This window comes from Betta splendens, chromosome 7 (assembly GCF_900634795.4).
Source record: "Betta splendens chromosome 7, fBetSpl5.4, whole genome shotgun sequence".
Taxonomy (NCBI): domain Eukaryota; kingdom Metazoa; phylum Chordata; class Actinopteri; order Anabantiformes; family Osphronemidae; genus Betta; species Betta splendens.
The window spans coordinates 9,254,833-9,275,267 of NC_040887.2; the positions used below are offsets into that span (position 1 = coordinate 9,254,833).

The 20,435-nt window shown below is 48.8% G+C and overlaps 1 protein-coding gene and 1 long non-coding RNA gene across 10 annotated transcripts in view; one reads left to right on the forward strand and one right to left on the reverse strand.

Moving 5' to 3' along the window:
• Positions 1–20,435, reverse strand: part of plxna2 (plexin A2) — a 182,234-nt gene that overhangs the window by 94,123 nt on the left and 67,676 nt on the right. For 8 of the 9 annotated variants that reach the window (XM_029157357.3, XM_055510096.1, XM_055510098.1 and 5 more), the window contains 2 exons: positions 19,029–20,362; positions 14,967–15,149 (listed from right to left, as the gene is read on the reverse strand). In XM_029157357.3, coding sequence (XP_029013190.1) covers positions 14,967–15,149; positions 19,029–20,228 — 1,383 coding nt within the window. In that variant the 5' untranslated portion in view covers positions 20,229–20,362. Of the gene's footprint in view, positions 1–8,921; positions 10,348–14,966; positions 15,150–19,028; positions 20,363–20,435 lie in introns of those variants that run through there. The other variant, XM_055510101.1, reaches the window with a different exon arrangement.
• On the forward strand, positions 6,473–8,923 carry LOC129604299 (uncharacterized). Its single transcript, XR_008695080.1, has 3 exons — positions 6,473–6,571; positions 7,113–7,238; positions 8,205–8,923. It is a non-coding gene; the product is annotated as an uncharacterized LOC129604299 (long non-coding RNA).

Genomic DNA, 20,435 nt, shown 5'->3' on the forward strand with positions numbered 1-20,435 from the left:
GCTCGCTCATTTGTATGTTCAGTGTGTGTGCGTGCGTGTGTGTGTGTTACTGTCTACTGTTACTCCCGCACGCGCACGCCTACTAAACAAACACGTTTGATCCGGCTCCCGTCAACTTAAGAGCGACGGGGAGCTCAACGCGCCGACCGGAGCCGAGGAGGACCGACTCCAACGCTGGGTGTTGATGTTTTAATTACATCGTCGCTATTTGCATGTAAAGCCGCCGTCACGTCTGTGCCTCTCTTCCTACGGTGCTAATGAAGAACACAGCAATACCAGGCAGCTAGAGAGCGGAGGAAGGATTATGCTGAGTCTGTCCCACATCAACATAACCCAACAGCCCTCCAATCAAGCGAAGAAGTGGCATAATGAAGACGTGAATGTGTAGCAGTGTGTTCAGTTGTGTGTGTCTGTGAGGGAGAGAATGTTTGTGTACTTAGGAAGTAATGAAAGGCAGATTTTAAAAGTCTGTATGCTGAACAATAGGGCCAATCAGTGTGAGATCAGGCCTGATTAACGGATGATAGGTGAATATGCAGCAGTCATGTGCAGCTCATATACAGACTTCACACTCTGATCAAGTGTTTGCTCAAAAACAGGCTGAGCGAACGCTGCCGCTAAAACAGCAGAGAACGCGGAGCCATTTTCCAAAACAGTCCGAGGGCTCCACGTTGATAGCCTTAAATGGGAAGAGCCGAACAACAACTGGCGGTGTGAAATAGCGCTATTCTCATCACATCTTCCCATCTGCGGAGGGAACAGAGGGAGAGGGACTGTGAAGCAGGCTAATGAGCTAGTTAAGGTGGCAGTAAATGTCATCCTCCTCTGGCAGGCCCCGGGCTGCAGCACCGCCACAGGCCATTACCTGGACGGAGACGCAAAAAGCCCGCGTCAGCACTTTGTCCACTTCCTGGCATTCACTCACACACGCACACACTCAAAGAGAAGATGAAGTGTACATGCTGCAACGCCACTAGCATTGTATATAACATGCATTACATTAAAAGCCCGACCGGATCAGGTTGAGGAAAAAAGTGCATAAGTTGAGGAGACACCGTCTTTAGTCGTTTTTAATCCTGTTTCCATTGGCAGGAGCTTTAATGAGTAAAGAGCTTTTCTGGCTGCTTTCCACTCAGGTGTTGACCAGGGTCTGCTAGCTTGTTAGCTGCTTGCTCAGTTAGTCTGACCTCAAGTAATTTATTCTCAGTCCATCTGAATGGATTGCATTGGATTTCCAAATTGGATCACTGTCGGTGAACAAGGACAATGTCTGAAGGTGTTTAAAGTTTTCTAATGAAAGGACAGTCGTGTTTGCTGAATCAACTTCATTCATCAGTTCACTTTTCTCCAAAACAATCCAGCGAGTGACAGGCACGACAAGTACGACTTTCAGCAATAAAAGGGAGAAATATGCATGAAGTCTATCTAACGCTGCGTGTACTTAGAGGCACCTAAATGTAAACAGATGGCCCGTAAACCTACAGCACCGACGCCTTGTTTGCAGGGCAAGTCGAGTGCTTCAACATAAACACAATCCGCGATCATAAATCTCGGCGTTTCAAACATGCTGTCTCATCAGTGTGTCACGCGTCGTGTTTATTTAACTCTGCCGATGCTGCAGTTCAACTCAGCTCCCCGGTGGTCTCTCAGGGGTCTCTTCAGACTCGGTAGATGGGGGATTTAAAGTGACCCAGGCTGTAAGTAAAGACCTTTTCATGTGCAGCCTCATTCAGACAAACACCGGATCATGACGAATCAGGAGAGAGTTGTCTCTTTACAACAGAGCAGAACAATCGTGCTTTTAGTGAGTTGACCTCCTGTGCAGGTGTGGGATTAGGTTGCACATTGTAATTTGTGGTGAAGCTACGTGTAACATCCTAACAGGATATGTCGTAACCTCGTGTGAGTCGTAGCTTTTCCCTACTAATGGTGCCACTGCAGCTTCTTGTGAGTGACTCACAAAGTGAAAACCCCAGATTTCTAAGTAAGTGCTGTGAGAGAAAGGCTCATATCAACGTCAAATCGCTGGTCTGCGTTAGCGATCGTTCATGCATAAGTGGGCATTTTGCCTGCTTTCACACCTTCAACCCAAGTGGACAATGAAGGAGAGTCCCTACTGCTCCCAGCCCAGCGTCTGAGGACCACTAACAAATAAAGTGTCTTTGGTCTTTAATGAAGCCCAAAGCTCCTCTAGATTTAAATACACTCCAGCTCCGCTTCCCCACTGGTTTCAATGCACCTCTGGGTCCAGCGTATGGAGTCGAGCCACAGCCCATACGGTCCCCTCTGGATTAGGCTAAGAAGCACGGCCACATAATGGTGAGTCCTGGGGAACCATTAAAACCCTTTAATCGTGAAGTTTGAAGCTCTTTACGAGAATGATATGCTAATATTTCTTAGCAGTAGAGATAGACTGAGAATGAGAAGCACCCAGACGCAATAACAAAGAGAGAAATAAATACACTAAGTGAAGAGGAGGGGGGGAGGGTGTGCAATGGTGAAAAGAGAATCTACTGTGACTGTTCCAAGTCACTTTAACTCCCTAACATCTACTTGTCTGCCAGATACACATGGACTCACACACACACGCACGCGCGCACACACACGGACACAGCACTGGGCGAGAGGGAGTAGTGGGGAATGAAGAGAAGGGGAGAGCAGAGGATAGAGAAACTCCAGGCCGCTAAAGACAAAGAGGTCAGTGTTGTGGAAAACATGGAGTCTGACATTAAAGTCATGCAGTTCAGCTTACGTGCCTTAGTGCCAGAAAGGGACGCTTGAGAGATCTACATGTGCTGGGTGGAAACAAAATGAGAGAGCGGGACAGATGGGCACGAAAAAAAATGTGAGAAACACTAAAAGGGAAACAGGAAGTCACAGAAAATCACACAACGGAAGCTAACAAAACTTGCCATCTGCATGTCCTTTCATCCCCCATTGTAATAAAAGCATTTGATAGCGCTTATTTGTTTCGTGGCCAGGTGGCAGGGAGCAGGGAATTTTTGCTTATCTCTGCATTCCTCTGCACTGCGGGGAGAGTGGACGGGGAGAGCCGGGCCGAGCAGATTACCCAGAGCCAGCCGTGGGACCAGAACACAGACTTTGGGACGCATCGCCCAAATCAGATTGGGGCTTTTCACTGGCAATTACTCACAGTATACATTTCAATGTGTAACCCCGAACTCAGCTAATGCCGCCCTGGCTCTGAAAAGCACCTCGACTAATCTGAGCCTCACCGCGGTACCGAGGAGTCCGTTTCCCCCTGAACGCAGCGGCCGCGTGGACGGCCGCGAGCTGTGGCTTCCTGCTCTCTGGAAGTTGACGCTTCTCTCATCAGAGCTCCTTCGCAGCCAGAACCGGGGCTACTTGTTATTCATGGGAAACCGCCTGCGCATAATGAGCGTGTCACTATTTCAGTGTGTAGCATATATGTCACATCGCATCACAGCTGACATGACGGGGAAATCAACACATCAGCATCAATAACCGCCGTAGCCACAATAAAGGAAATACCACAAGAGCAGCTGTAAGGAATCGTTTCCCTGTGTGCGTCTGGGATGCTGATCAAGGGAAAGGAGACTGGACTTGTCATTTCCCTGTAGGGCCCTTGGGATCCAGGTGTGACTCCTAATGGAGGCATGTGGAGACTAACATAGGTTAATGAGCTATGCAGGCCCCAGAGGAGATAAGCATTATAGGCTATATGAGATCCCCTCTCATCCCTTCATCCCTCCATTTGTGTCAGACCCTGGGAGAGCAACGAGGAACAAAGGAGAATGTGGTGGAATAGAAACAGAGGAGCAGAGAAAGAGAGACCGAACCGAGGAGGCAGAGGATGGGAAAGATGCAGCAAAAGGAGCCAAAGCGAAAGCGAAAGCCAAGTTCGCGAGTCTTTTAAAACAATTAAGACCTGGATGAGATTCACTGCAAAGGTTCCACTGCCAAGCAAGGCCCAACTGTGGCAGCGAAGGGAGAGCTCTGATCAGAAACAGACCTACTACGACAACAAACCAAACCACACACACGCACACACGCACACACGCACACACACACACACACACACACTGTACACACGCACGGGCAAACACACGGGAAAGTCGACACTTTGCATATTAAAGCTCAGCGCGGAGGGGGAAAAAAAGCCTGTGGAAACATCAAATTGTAATGAGGAACAGACTTGGCGAGTGCATGAGGGACGGAAGGGAAGCGATAGAAAGACAGCGATGCGATGATGATGAAAGAATGGACGGTTTTAAGTAAAACACAAGCCCGAACCACACGTTTCCTTTGGAGCCAGTTTTACGAGTGTTTGTTGTGGAGCTGTGCCGCACACCTTTACTCCGTTCCTCCCTTTCGTCTCGCTCTCAGATGCGGGTTAGTCTTTTGTTCAGCTGTGTGCTGCTGCGTCGCACTATAAGCGATGAACTTAGAGCCAGCAACCATCTGAGCCACGCGCCGCGTTGGTCCACAGACTGTGGAGGAGAGAGAGGTGGGAGCGCGTTTGTGTGCGTTTACTGTTGAGGCGAAGAGAGGGAGGAAGAGGACAAATACGAGGAAACGGCAAGGAGTAAAACGAGGGATGTGGAGGAGGGGGGAACGTGGGGAAAGAGAGGCGAGAGGAGATGAAGCTGCAGGAGGGGGTGAGGAGAGGGGAGGGGGGAGGTTCTGTACTGTTTGACCAGGCTTGTGCCCAGGAGCAGGGAGCAGAGCAGGGTCTGTGGCACAGCCCACGGAGAGGCAGCTTCGCATTCCAGGCCTGATCCCGTCTAAGCCCTGTCTGTTACTGCAGATCTGATATGGAAATCGGAGGCCAGAAGGAGGCTTCCAGCGGCCTTATAAGGGATTGCGGCTCGGCCCGGATGGATCGCGGGTGAAAAGCCGCGGAGAATGAGAAATACCGAAGGCGAGGGCAGAGACAGAGGCCGGGCATTTGAGGAAAAAACAACACGGGGCGAACAAAGACAAAGACGCCAGAGATCGGATTTGGGGGAAAGTAGTCGACGGCGACAGAGTCTGAGACGCCGAGTGAAAGGGAAAAGCTAAGACGCTGCCTTTCTGTGGCCTTGTTTTCTCCTCCTCTGATGTCGCTGCAATGATCCCTGGTATTGAAAGGAGAGGATTCATCCGCCCCCAACAACAGAAACTAGTCACACTAGAGCAAACTGAGCACGACTGGTGCAGTTTAACCTGCTACTGGTTGGTAAGTATTACACACAGACTTCAACAAGTCCAGGCTGCATTTACTGCAAATAGAATTCAATAAAACCACTGTTTCACCCATCATCTCCTGAATTTCCCAACTAAACAAACGTTGGTGGATCCCTTCAATCTACTCCTTTGTTATTCTGTGTGTTTAGTACTAACAGCACTTCCTAGTCAAGATGTTGAGACAGAGGAAGCCAACGACCTGCTGGGAAACCCCATCAGCCGCGCTAATCTGATCAGATGCACTTTGTTCGAGGGCGTCTCGCCCAAAGAGGACGGCTCTCGCAGCCCAAACACGGCTCCGTGCCCCCCGGAGTCGACGCAGTCCACTGATTGGCCACGCCCCCGGATCCAAACCCTCACCCCGGCCCAGCCCGGCTCACCCTGTGCCCCCGCGCAGCCCGAGCAAAGCCGACCCACGCCCAACTGCTCACACAACAGCACCAATCTGGGATTATAGTGGTAGGAACTGATGACACGGACCCCCCCCCCCCCCCCCCCCCCCCACTCCCACCCCCGTTTCCTAATCAGCTGGAACCTAAAAGCCCTGTGCTCATTACCGGTGTGCGCGTGTCTTTATGTGTGTGTGCGCGGGCACGCGTTTGTGCGTGATGTAACACTCGAGAAATAAAGTGAAATGTACGGTGCCTTTTGAATGTGTGATCAAGGGATCTCTGTACACCTCCCTCATACAAATAGGTAAAAATCTGTAAAGGCAACACGGCAAAGAACACTATGCTCATATTTACATGTACAAAGACTACACACTCACACAGAAACACTTTGGGGGAGACACATGCAAATGATAGAGACAAGATCTTTGCCCTGTGATCCCACATTTAAATGAACCCTAAAACTGGTTTGTCTGCTAATTCATTATCACAGTCAGCGAACACACAAGCAGCCCCACCATCCACACCCCCCGCTGAGCCAACAGCTGTTTCCAGCCGCACCAAATTGCGGCTGTCGCGCAGACCAAGACACTTAAGTATAACTGCTGGTGCCACCTAATTCCCCACAGAACGCCCCGTTTAGAGGAATGCTGGAGGTCCACCGCTGTGCTGCAATTCAATCAGATCGCCCTCCCTGTCTTGGCTGCTAATCCAAGGTCGCAGGGCACCCGTGTCACCAAGCTTGGGGGTGTCTCCCATCCCCCCCCACCTCTGGCCATGACCCTTACCTTCAGCCAACTTACCAGGGGCCCACATAATGTTTTCCTAACAGCTAACCATTAGGGTTTAATGAGTAACAGGCAGCTGAGCCGACCTGTGAGCGGAGGAGGCCACCGGTTCCAGCTCCATCCTTTGATACCGTGACCCCCTAAACGTCCTGCCTGTGGCCTGGCATGGGTTTTCTGCTGATGCAGGTGCGTTGTGCAATCACACACACATGGCCTCGCTGCTTTCTCTGCTTCTACATCTATAGCTGGTGCTCAACATCAATCTATCAATCAATAATGGCATGTCACATATGGGCTACATACTGTCTGTCTGTGTTATTTTCCTGCTCTTAAGGTCAGTTAACGCTCTAAATTTAGAAAGGATCTGATTAAAATTGGTGCTTATAAATATAAAAGACCAGTGGTATGGTCTTTAACGTGAAAGAGATGAAAAGTGTTAACGAGCTTGTCTGTGTCCGGCTGGTGAACACATACAATATGTAGGCTGACAGCTCCATTTCATGACAGCATGAGGCCAAGACCTGACATGCAGCTGTCAAGAGAAAGAGATGACCCGTGTGTGTGTGTGTGTGTGTGTGTGTGTGTGTGTGTGTGTGTGTGTGTGTGTGTGTGTGTGTGTGTGTGTGTGTGTGTGTGTGTGACAAGCAGGTAAAGGCTGAGTGTGTGGAGATTACCAGTGGCCTGAAATATTATCACATGCTATTAGCACTGTATCACTGTTCATTAGGCTGACGCCTGGCTCAACTTGACTCGACAGCCCTGCGGTTGAGAGCAAGAGGGACGGGGAGACCGGGAGAAGGAGGGAAATATCCAAACACACTGTGCCCGGAACGAATGGGAAAAGGAAATTGGAGTAAGAAAAATTAGCCACAATGACAATGACTGTCTTACACGGATCATTCACTGTCTGATGAGTGTACAGAGCTTAACATGGACTCTGTATCTCAGTGTCTGCGCACAACAATGCAGTCCCTACTTCTCATTGTCATAACATCCATAATACACAACAACCACATGGGTTTCCAATGTCAGAAAGCATATATCAAAGAAATGATTTGTGGAGAGCCCATCAAAGACTCCTGTAAACAAATGCATTAAAGAGCGCCATCAGCTCCGAGGGTCTGATAACTGCTGCCGCCTCGTACGATGCCGGAGACAGAGGAGCAGTAAAGCTGTCTCACTATCAGACAGAAACATTAGTTGCTGTCACACTCGGTTTGCCTTCGCACAGACAACAGTTTAGTATATCATCAAAGTCAGAACCGCTCTCATTTCCGAGATCTATTGGAGCCGTGAAACTTGAAAAGGCACTCGAAGCTGAAGCGCGCATTTGCAAAGTAGATGAGAGCGCTGTTGTTCCGGCTGCTTGAGTAATGTAGAATTATTATGCATGCTATCAAACACATAAACAATGCCCATGGTTTCCTTTTTCATAACAGCTGCTAATGAGGAAGATCATTACGATGCATGTAAGCTGGGGGAAATTAATCAAGAGCTTCAAAAAAAGATTTCCTGGGTTGTGGGTCACTGTTAGAGTTTTTTGTGCAGGTTCACAAAGAAACAGTTTGCGCGTTCTCCCCCTCTGTCCTTCCTCATCCCCCTTTTATCTAATTTTGGACCACTCTAAGAGCCAGCAGTAATGAATTGGCTAATCACAGTTATCTGGCCCATTCAAGCGCTTTGTAAGGCAAATCAATAAAACCTGGCACCGAGCCAGCCATCTACTTTGACAGACGTTGCTGGCTAATCTATTTTTTTTCTGTGCTAAAGTTGTTTACTCTTTACTCTGTCTGTCCTATTTTGTCTCTGCGTACTTCAGCAAGGTCAGGGGGAAAAGCCGAAGATGGAAAGAAAAAAAAACACACACGAGAGCACGCTTCATGCCAGCTGGCAACTCACAGGACAAAAGACGACCGCTCGGTGCTTACAGTTCATTTGACAGGGAGAGAATTTTTTCCCTTTGATTGCTAGAAGTGTTGGAATGTACTGGAGACATCGGGCAAATAAATAAATAACATTAAAAATACGGCCGCGCCATGCTGTTTCCACAGTAACAGATCAATAACAGCAACGCAACAACTGATAAGAATTTCTATGAATTTCAAATGTCCTCCCTGTGGTGCCTACATTGGCTGTGGACTAAACAAGAATATTGATAGGCTGCGAGGAACAGAGGAACGGCTCTCTTGCATAATCTTTGGAGTTGCACATAAAACATTTAATTATGAAGATGCGTGGGTTCGAAATATCATATTCATGAGACACAAGAACGGTCAGTTCTGACATTTGGAAATATTCAGCCTTACTTTTGCACGTTTCATCTTTCTGCCTAAACCAGAAGACTTAAATCCGCTAAATGCATTTGATGTGGCTTCCCAATGCTAATGAGCCCACAGCTCCCAACCATAACCCACACAAGCCACAGTACGAGTCCCAGTCGGGATCTGGGACTTTTTTACCCTTTAAGGGCCCAAGTGCGTGCAAACACGAGAAAGTCTCCACGAGGAAGTGAATTCTGTTGCCATCAGCTTAATTTGTAGCCCACTCAACAAAAAATGAAGTGAAGAAGCTCTCGTGCAGCAATTCTCTTTCCACACCGTCTCTAGTGGAAAGTGCCTCTCATCAACAACGGGTTAATTAATCTCACTCATGAAGTTAAGTCTAATTATGGGATGCGCTGTACAGGGTAATTTGTTTCCGAAGAAATAAAAGGAATCGCCTGCAACAAATCTAATAAATAAAATCAAGTGTTCTGTGATAAATTAATGAACAAGTATTACACAACATATTTATGGGCATATGTGATTTGGTCTTTGCGTCTCTTGGGATTTGCCTCCATTGGCATCACTGTACAGACTGTATATCTTGAGGCTAAATTAAGCCTACATGTATAAAATCCATCTGTAGTAAAATGTATGCACTGTGTGAGTATTTGTCTCTTGTTGTTAGATAATGAAAAACGCCTCCTTTGAGATTCTGGCAGAGAAAAGAGCAAGCAATTAGAGGAAGAGAATGGAAAAGGGAGACAGATAGAGCGAAGGCAACAGAGAGCTGTGTGAATGTGATTAATGAGATCACTGCGGGGAAGGCTGTGTCATTGTAGGAGTGTGAGGAGGGAAGAGAAGCAGAAAGAAGGCTCGAAGAAAGCATGAGTGAGAGATCGAGATGGAAAAAAGAGAGAAAGAGAAGAAGAAAAGAGTCCGAAAATGAGAGGCAACAGCCGGTTGACTGACCAGGCTGCGTTTAAGTGACCTCTATGAAAAGAGAGAGGGAGTAGATTAGAGACTAAAAAGGCAAAAGCAGATATAAGGCTGGGGATAAATGGAACAGCGGGGGCTCTCATTCTTTCTCTGGCCTTTTAACTGTGAAGTGTTTAGAGAATCCTGGACCAGGTCTGGCACATAGAGCCTGGGGGCCGCCGGCCGCCAACCCGCGTCCGGCTCAGGGTTAAGAACTGATCAAGAGGAGGTCAAGTGGAGACCACGTTCGTAAAGGTCACCTGTCCCACTAATGCTAATTGGATTTAATAAACTACATTTTGTTGATAATTACAGCAAACAATGTAGTCTTCAGGTTTCTTCATCTCGGCCTTGGCTTGGGAGGAATGACTGACACTCTCTCTGTGGGCTGGAATCCACAGAAACACTGAGATCCAGATAACAAGAAAATAAAATCTACTTCTGTTTGCAGTTTCCTTCAAATAGAGCTGCTTTTCCTGCAGGACCTCTGATTGAGCCTCTGTGAAAGTGCTGCGAGTGGTGTTTGGAAGGAAATCTGTCCTTGTCTCTCTTGTGCGGGCAGTTGCCGGTGGGCAAACGGAGGCTCCGCTGCCCAGGTTATCTCCATCCTGGAGATCGCAGACAATCCCACGGCCACAGTCCTAACGATGGCTGGCAGCCGAAACGCCTCAGCGCCACCTGTCATTATGTCATTCTGGCCAGGTCTGAAATGTTAATGCATTCCTGTAAAGAGGAAAATCAAGTAAGGCCGCACAACCGGCAAAGCAAAAACAGCGGTTCAACAAAGAGGCCGCAATTATCTGTTGTGTGCTGCATTAATTGAGCCGCACCATTCAGTCTGAAACAAAGTGATGCTACGCTTATTACACAAGGCGCGCAGCGAGAAATAAAAATAACTATTTGTGACTGTGGTGATTGGAAACAAATTATACCTGTTGGCGATTGTGACATTGTTTCCCTAATTGTATTTTATTTCAAGCTAGCTCAAGGTTAATGCAAGTCATGCATCAACTATGGAAATGTTTAATAAAGTGATTAAGATGATTAATTCGCTGTGTTTTTGCAAGCGCATGAGTGGATGCTAATGGCCAACTGAAAAGAACAACTGAAAGTTATTTATGAGGTAAACATTCATTCACGCTCATATTATAGGTATCAACATAGTAAGTGCGTATGATTTAGGGCATGCAGGTGAAAGGAACTGCTTCTGTGCTCCGAAAACTTGACCCAGAGAAACAGGTTTCCTTGTTGTTGGCGGGACGTCGTGTCTGCTCCACATACATACCTACCTGTTTAGAAGCCTTTCAAATCTGACCCCTCATTCCTCTCCCTCTTTAATATCCTCGTTCAGCTAACACACAATCAGACCGGTCCAAGCTGGGCCGCAGCAAAGCCAGGCCTAAACAGGTGAGCCAGCCTCTGGGCTGACAGGCAGCAGACAAGCGGCGCTCTCAGATCACGTCCCCTTTGAGGGTGACAAATCTGAGCACAAACTCTCTGAGGCTCATTGTGCGAAGTGCAAAGACAGAGCGCAGCGGCGACCATGTCTGCTTGTCCATCAGGGCCACTGCAGGAGCAGCTGTCTGCGTTTACAAGCCTTTCAAGTCACCGACACTTCATGCCCTGTGATCAGCTGCTCTCTCCGCCGCGCCTCCGCTGAACTGTCTGCACAACACGTGTCCGCGCCGCTGCTGCTCAGGTCGGCCGGGGCCAATCAGCCGGGCGGCCTCTGCTGCGTCGACCAGCTCACCAACAACGCCGTCCTGTTAAACACCTGAACCACCCTTTCAAGTCGCCCCCCGTCAGCTGGCAGAGCCATTATCCAAACCAATTCCCGATTACTCACCAGAGCATGATGGGGAGAATTAGGTAGGCTAACGTCACGGTTGACGGACAAAAGGCCCCGAAGACCCAGGTATGGGGCCTGAACAACCACAGAATTCCATCTGGGAGCATTTGAGGTTGACCTTTAACCCCTGCTCTGCCACACACGGGCTGCGAATGGATTCTGACTGACAGGTGGATCCTGAACCGGCCTACGCTGAGTTTGTCCTAACCTCCCCATTCATCTAGCGCCGAGATGTATTTCAACATCCAATTTTACACGAGCATCCGCGCCCTCCATCTCCGTCTATATCAAAGGCAGCGCTCCCTGCAGCTCCTCTCCTCCCTAATGCCGTTGTTGCTTCCCACCAATTCCAGGCCCCGTGCGGGATCTGCCTGCGCTTAACCACAAAGTGAGCCACACACAGCCAATTCCAATTCAGATGATGCAATTTGTGGGTAAGGCATATCTAGAATAAACTGCATAGCTGATCACCTATCTCTGTAATTTGACCCGCAGAGCCCTGTAGCCGTCTTTCGGTCTCTTGGTACGTGGGAGTGATAACACGGGGGGTTTGAGCCTGGTGAGCATAATATACAGCCTTGTGCCTATCAGTGTAAATCTAGAATTTAAATAACGCATTAACACGTGAGCAGAAGTGGAGGAGAGTGGACTGGAAGTTTGGGCCTGGTACTGATTGAACTGGTTTCACTGTTGCTACAAAAACTCTGAGAGAGTCCAGATTATTGATTGTCCCCTCAGCCGTTTTCTGCTGAGGTCAACATATACTGCCCTCTGCGATCAATCACTGCCTCCAAGGCTGCCACCCAGAGCTCTACGAGCAATTTGTGTAAGACTCAACATCTAACACATATGTAACCACTGTATGCTGGTACTGGGCTTCTGTCATGGTTGGGAATAGGTGCAATCCAACTTCATAAAAAACAGATTGTTTTGCTTACGCCTACATCACACGGTACAATGGTTTTACTTGACCCCCCCGCGCGTGTGTGCAAGTGCTGTTCTTCTCTGTGAAACGCATCTCGCAGCCTATCACACCACTGTATATATGCATTGTGCTCACCTTAGTGCATGCTTACTCCCCCCCCCGCCTCTTAACCCCTCTTTCTCAATCAATCCACTGTAAAAGCCTGCCACGGGCGGCGACACCCGCCAACACTATCCCTCCTGCTTTGCCATGCTCCAGCAAAGCCCGGGAAGCAGCAGCATGTATGGGGGGCTGGATGGGAAAGCAGGAGACGGAGGGCAGAGGAGGGAGGGGATTCTTTGGGAAGGGAGCCAATCCAATTACAGGCAGCGATGCAGCCCCGGTTGCTTTGGCGGCACTAAATTCACATTTCAACAGTCTCTTCCTCCCTCCCTCCCCCAGCACCTCCTCCCTCCCTCTTCCATCTCTGCCTCATCCCGCTACTGTCTCCTCTTACGCCTCCCTCGCCCTGGCTCGCGCTCGCGCCCTCCACCGCCGCGCCCCGTCCCGTTCCACATCTATCCGCCTCTCATGGTTGCCTGGAAGAGGCGCCGGAACGGAGAAGCTTCAAATCTCGTCACCCTATAGCTGTGTCACGCGAAGATCTGAACGATGCCTGCAGCGCCCGGGCCCGTCTGCGCGCCTCACGCAGCTCTGCAGAAGTTATCAGCCCCGTGCAGGAGAACTTCCACCAGGGCTCATCGGGTCACGCTATCGCTCTGCCCTCCCTGTGACACTCGGATAACATGCTCCGTGTAAACACATGCATACTTTAGACACATTGAAACGCACTGATACGCAGAGTGACAGCAGGCGAAGCTTCTTATGGCTGCAGTCATGCAACACTATTGATTCCTCATTGCCCATAGTACTTTATGTTCTCTGCCACCGTGGGTGGGGTTATTGTCACAACATTTAAATCACATTCAAATTAAGACCAAACTACTCTTTCAACAGCGATCGCAATTTCAATTACAAAGGTTTCTGTTTGAGCTCGTACTCAGTATTTCATTATGCAACGCTGATAATTGCTTTGACGCCTCAACGTTGAGGGCCATTGTTAATGTCATCTTTTTCTGGATGTAATCAAGCTACCTTGAAGGTTAATTGATAAAAATAAATCCGATAATGGGAGTCCTCACTTCAGAAAAATGTTTTTCTAGTGGAAGTGACATGCAATAATTCTTCTGTTAAACTATTGATCAGCCTCTGTGGCTGAGCGCTCCGCTAGGATCTTCTGTTCCGGCCACCGGACCGTGGTGCCTCTTTTCTAGGTGCTCCTTCCTGGTTAATTCCTCCCCCACGTTAGCGTTACTGTGGTTACAGCCATGCCCCAGTGAGAAGCCAGCCTAGGTACACAGTAGCATGCAGGGCTGCTTTGCATGACTCTCAAATGACAGCAGAGAGACGCAGAGGACGGGAGGAGGGAAGGCGGCAGGAAGCGTGTGCAGGGAAGCAGCAATGGAAAAACAATATGGAGGCAACAGCAACGCAACAGGGAAACACTCTCTCCTGTCACATCTAATTTAAATAAGTAGAGAAAGGTGCTAAATTATTAAACACCTCAAACAAGGGATTACAAGGAATGGATATTGTCTCTACCACGGCTTAATTGGTGTATGGATTTAATTATGAACAGACCCAGAGACTAAAAATAACCCAGGTCAACACCACCGCATTTGTCAGCTCAACTACAAACTTGCCAGAAGAAGCATCAGGGCGACTTTGGTTCCGTTCTTTCCCGCGAGCTCCATGCAGCTGTCGGCAGAGGAGTGACCACGCGAGCCAGGGGCCGCATGGCCGGTCCTGCGGCACACACCTGCTGTCGATCAAACAAGCAGGGAAACCCCCACGGGACGCGATGCCAGGTGAAGCTGGCAAATCCTTCCAGCAGCTGTCTAAATGCGCGCCGCAGGCTCGGTTTTCAACAGACTTCAATGCACCCACACAGATGCACGTACTGCCTAAGCATCGGCTGATGAGAAAACATAGAACAGTTGTCCAATGTTAACCACCAATATACGGCAGACATGTGAGACTGACAGTGTGACTCCTCAAAGCCATAACACATCGTCCCCTTCCCTCACCTTCTAATCAGTGAGCAAACTCATCTAATACCTTATCCTCTGTAGCTTGGGTATGAAATCTATTAGTATTAACTGGTCAGCACGTGCCTGTGCTTTTACCGCATAACCTCAGTGGGTCACCGTCACAAAGGTACCTATTAAAATTAATGGGCCAGTACAGGTTATTAAACACGGCAACATTGGAGCTCACTTAACAAGAAAGCGGTAATGACCAGTACAGTGAGCTGGCCGTCGCCATTACCCCTCTTCAACACTTTGGCAGAAGGCAAATAAATATTAAAGAGGTAAGTTCCCGGTGACTATGATCTATTAGAATGGAAATAGGACCACTTCACAGTGTCTGTACCCTGTGGACTACTGGACAGCCTGAGCCCTGATGGATCGCAGTGATGAAGTGTTTAACTCCTGGCGGAAGGAGGAAATGGAAGGAAGTGGTACGGACCTTCTTCAGGCGGCCACTCTTGGTGCCCACAAAGGCCACACAGTAGCCGTTGTAGACGTAGGAGGTGACTGAAGTCATGCGGTCCCGGGTCTCAGTGTAGAGCGTGTGACCAGTCACCAGCTGGGAACCACCAAGTGGCTGGTTGATGTCCAGACCACAGAAGGAATCATCAATGGGCACCGGCTGGAGACAGAAACACATATTATAAAATAGAGCATGAAAAATGTAGGAAGAAACACAAAGATAAAGCAGGAATAAGGCAAATGTGTCATATTAAACACAGAAGTCCTTGACATGAAATGTGCTGTGGAGACAAAGAGAGAAGGAGACAAAAATATCTCAGAAACAGATTTAGAGAATGAGACATTAGTGGAGCGCAGAGGCTGAGATGCAGAGTGTTATAAAAGGAGACAGCTGAGTAAATAGGAAAGATGAAGGTGACAGCGTGTGACACAAGGGGAAGGCAACGGTCAAAGTCGTAGGAACCGCGGCGGTGTCAGCGCGCGTCTGAGACGGAAGCGCGGGCTTGAGGAGGGCGAGGGAGCGAGGGAGGTCAGGGACGGGCGGATGTGCACAGGCGAGGAGGCTCCCAGCCAAACATTTGCCTTTCTGTTTCACTTGGCAGACGTGTTCCAGCTCCGCCTGACTGAGCTCCACCTTGCTCTCACTGTGGCTCATTACCTTGGCCTATCATCACACTTCTGCAGGAGGACACACGGTGCATGATAACTACGTCCACCAGCAAACGCCCTGCACGAGGAGGCAACTCTGAAACACGTGTGCAGGTGAAGAGGCTGCAAAGAACTCGACTTTAGTTTTTCATAGGGAAATAATGAGTTCTAATTTAGGAAAATACAGAGAACCCCGAGATAAGATTGGAAGGTGGGCTGTGGAAAGAGATGGTGAATGAGGAAGGGGACCTTGTATATATATATATACATATATATATATATGGCCCCGTCTCCAACTCCACCTCATTAATTCTCTTTCTGCCACTACATCCATCTCTCATCCGTCTCTTCTCTTTCTCAGACTTTGTCCCTGTCAGACTGTCTTGAGTGACATTTCCCAGTCTGGGAGGCTGCTCCCACCTTTCACTACGCTCCACGGCTGCGAAACCTCTCCGTGCTACGCGGATCTCCATGAGCAGAGCAAAGCAATAGTGCTGACAGGGTATAATCGTCTCCACTCTTGCAGTCACGCCCACTCTTCGTGGCATTTTCCTTCATTTCCTTTGTCTAAAATAGCACCGATTGCTACAGGGTGCACCGCTGCAGTGTCGCATGAAGACACAGTTAAGCTGATATTATGCTGGTCTTTTATGTTTATTAAGCGACATGTGAAGGATCTCACAGTGGGATGTTTGTTTTAAACGGCTTCTGATTAGACACGGACGCACATAATGAAGCGGATGGGAAAACACTATCTGGAGCAACAGACGCGAGCCCCAGACTTCAGCTTATCAATAGCTACTCCCTCAAACGCACTCAGCTATTCCGCATATGGTCTGCTGGGCTCCAGACCATTTGGTTCTGATTATATCTAGATCGTCTAGATGATGTACGCTTAGCAGACTTGCCAAGTTAAATCCCCACGGATGCTTTGCGGTTGCGTTTTCTTGTTAACCTTCTTGCAGAAGTTTTGTTTTTCCCCTGCCTTATCATAAATCTCCGAGCAGTGAGGAGATGTAGATTTGCCATGTTCAGACTGTAGCATACAAATTACATTGATTATCTTTAGCGCAGCTGTGGAGAGGCTAAAAATAGACGGGGACTCTGGATGATTAATCCTTATCAAAAATCTCAGTGTAACATTTAATCTGTGCTGGCAAAGCAGTTGGGTCCTGGTCGGCCTCAGCGACACACTGCATGAAAATGTTTTAAACAATGGCTGAGAGTGTTGACTGAGGGATGGCTTAAAAGTGACAGGATATCGGAGTTTCACTCCCGTGTGTATCAGGGGTATCAGAACCAGAGCCCCGTTGCTCTCACGGGCAGATAATTAGTTGGTTCAGGATAAGCGGAAGGCGAGACAGGGCGATAGTGTTAGTCAGAGACACACACACACAGACATGTATAGACAGTCTGATACATAAAGAGCCTCATCATGGCTCTCCTCCATGGGAGTGACTACAGAGATGGTGTGAACCTCCAGATGGCAGAAGGCTGGACGGCTGGGTGATAAATCTTTGATTGGCTGATGTGTCTGACTCCCCTGCCTCAGCCTCAGCCTCAGCCTCAGCCTCAGCCTCCGCTGCCTTCCCAGGCTCAGCCTTGGCCTGAATGTGAGCATACAGGCAGCGATAAGTGCGCAGAGGCAGGAACGAGAGCTGGGGGTATAATTAAGGTTCTGTGCTTTAAAATCGCTGGCTACCTGCTGTTAGCTGTGGGCCGGAGGAAAGGCGTCGGGGCTGCATGTGTAATTTACTCAGAAGCCAAATGAGATACACTTAGGAGTTAACAAAGACTCAGTCCTGTGGACGGGTCTGGCCTTGAATCACCTCCTACTTTGATGGCTCTCAGACACTGGTGCTCTAAAAATATCACACAGAGATAGACTGAAACATATACAGTATTCACTTTGAAGCAGCCGCGCTGCTTGAGCTGGGGATTTACAGGCAGATCATGTTAGTAAGGACGGCATATCGTGTTGTTAAACGTAACTCGTATGTGCTGCACAGTACGTGTTCTTTGTCCACTGACATCAATCTGCATAACGCATGTTATACTATAGATTTATTGGCTGCTCAATGAGCACGAGCACAAGGTCTTAAGGACGTGTTTTACTGTACTTCGCCTCAACTTCTTGGCTTCACACAGAGCGAGTGTGGGTCTTTGGGGTATAAAGAAGAAGCAGGAGTTTATTGGCAGTGGATGTCTGAAAAATGAAGCAGCAGCCGCCCGGGAGCCAAACAGAGATGTTTCAGGGTTCTACTGTGAAACGGTTGTGATTTACAGTAAGCTCCCGCAGATAGAAACCTCATGAGTGTCACTGGTGTCTGACACCAGCGCCTTCCAGCCTCTTGACCCATCTTCCCAGTTGATCTAACAAATCCCAACCATCTCCTCCCAGAGGAGAATCAACTCAGACAATGTGCTAATGGAAAATGCACTGACTTTAATAAGAGTGGTCAATTGAGAGCCCTGAGGGGGATTAGCCTCAAAAGAAGCTGATTAGTGGCTCTCATAATAACAAGGGTAACGATATCATTAAACTGTAAAAACACACACACACACACACCACACACAGACGTGCAGTGTGAACAGGCCTTTCTTACATAGATTACATGCAGTGCACGGCATGCGGCGCACACACACATACGCAGACTGTAACTCACTACTCGTACGGTTAACTAGTCGTTAATTCTTCATATTCGTGAATTCACATTGCAATTACAGAATGAAAGCACAGAGGACTGTAGCCTCCTGGGAATGAGGGAAAATCAAGAAACTTAATTGGACTTGACAACATGCAGCGGATCCATGGCCCTGTACGACAGGATAATTGGAGAATCTGAAGAAATAGGTTGGTGTGTGATCTATGCCGGCATCAGAGGTAAAGTGACACCCCCCGCTACTTGTTTTTTTTCCTCTGTGGAAGCGGAGAGTGTGTTTATGTGTATTATCACTATGATGGTTGCCAAAAATAAATAAACCGCTCCTGGATTTGTCTCATTGAATGTTATTGAAAATTGCTGTTCTCTGATTTCAAAGCTACAAAACTATTTGACATTATTACGTGGAATGTGACACTCGCTTCACAAGGTGGAGAGAGACAAAGTAAAAGCGCTTCCTGGTGATTGCAGGGTTTATTTTCACTGCAGCTCACACCCCAGGACGTTTAAATGGTGTGGTGTCTTGGCATTGAGCCATTCCCTTCGCTGATCCCAAAGTTATTTTAAGAGAGGAAACAAGCGCTACGTGTCGTGGAACGAAGGCGGATGCTCGAATACGGTTTTAGAGTTTTAAAAGACTCTTTGTTAAGGAGATTTGTTTTCATCTGAAATCACACAAAGACGAACTTATAAATCCGATTTAATCGGCATGTATGACTGTTACTCACCGCCTTGGTGCACTGCACATCCTTTCCGAGTAGCCAGTTGAGCTCCAGGTTCCCTTCTCCCTGGTAGCAGGACTGCAGGCGCTCCTTGATCCGCGCATTGATGTCTCGGATGGTGAAGACGCAGAGCGCCGAGTCATCGGGCGGCCGGTGGAACTGCTTCTGGCCCTTGGAGAAGACGGTGAAGAGCACGTCGTCCTGGGCGCTGATCCTGAGGGAGGCGGCGAGCACGCTGCCCGGCTTGCCGAGGTAGGCGGCCTGCAGCAGGCGGTACTCGACGCCGTTCTTCACACAGCCGATGGGGAGGGAGACGTAGGAGTGGAACTTGTGGTCGTCTTTGCAGAGGCGGACGATGCGAGAGGTGTAGAAGAGGTCGCTGGTGGAGCCACTCGATGACATGCTGTTCTCGGGGGTCTCGGGCTGGACAGTCAGAAAGTAAACAAAGCTGCCGCTGGCAAAGCCGTACACGTAGTAGATGTCGAAGTGGGAGACCAGCGCCAGCGTGTCTGAAGGTATCTTGATGAGGGAGGACACAAAGTCGGTGTGCAGTTCATAGTCTAGCATCGCAGAAGACTCTGGATCACGGGGGAGCTTTCGACTAGAGATAGTAGGAAAGTAGTCTTGTTTTCCATCAACTGCTGTGCCGATGAAGAGGGTGCCATCCTGGCCCTGTGAAGGCACAATCACCCCGTACATGGTGCCGGTCTGGTTGACACTGGAGAGGTAGTGCTCCTTTTTATGGGAAGGCTCTACTAGGATAAAGAGATCGTCCAATCTGAGGAGTTTGCACACACCCTGGTAGAGGCTACCGCAGGCCAGCAATCGGTTTTGGGAGTAATCTATTAGGAGAAGCTTGTTGACGTTGTTGGTGGAGACGAGGGGCTCAGAACAGGGCTGGACGATCAGAGGGGGGTAGCAGGCCTTGTTGTCATCCTCTGGGCCTGTGTCGTGAGAAACGAGCAGGGTCAGGTTGCCCGAGAGCTTGTACACGCGGTTGACGGCGCCGACGTACAGCGCCCCCGTGGTTTTGTGAACCGTCAGGTGGTTGAAGGCCCAGTCCCGACGCTCCGGGTGGAAGCTAGTAAATGTCTGCCCACTGCACAAGGTTGGGGTTGCTAGGAGCCAGAAGGCCAGCAGAAGAGCTACACCTCCTGCTTTAGGGTGCGGTGAGAAAGTCCTGCGCGTAGCCTGCCAGGCCTCCATGTTTAACGAGCCTGCGAGGAAAGTGCAGCGGAGGCAGAAATAACGGATAAGGGGAAGAAGGGCGGGGACCTTGGCCTTTTTGTTGTTAAAGGCTAATTTGCAGGTCAAAGCTCCACAAGGGTCTTCACATGTTTCTGGAAAAGAAAACAAGAGATAGAAGATGTTAGATTTCAAAGCATGACTCAAATGCTGCAAAGAAAGCACATG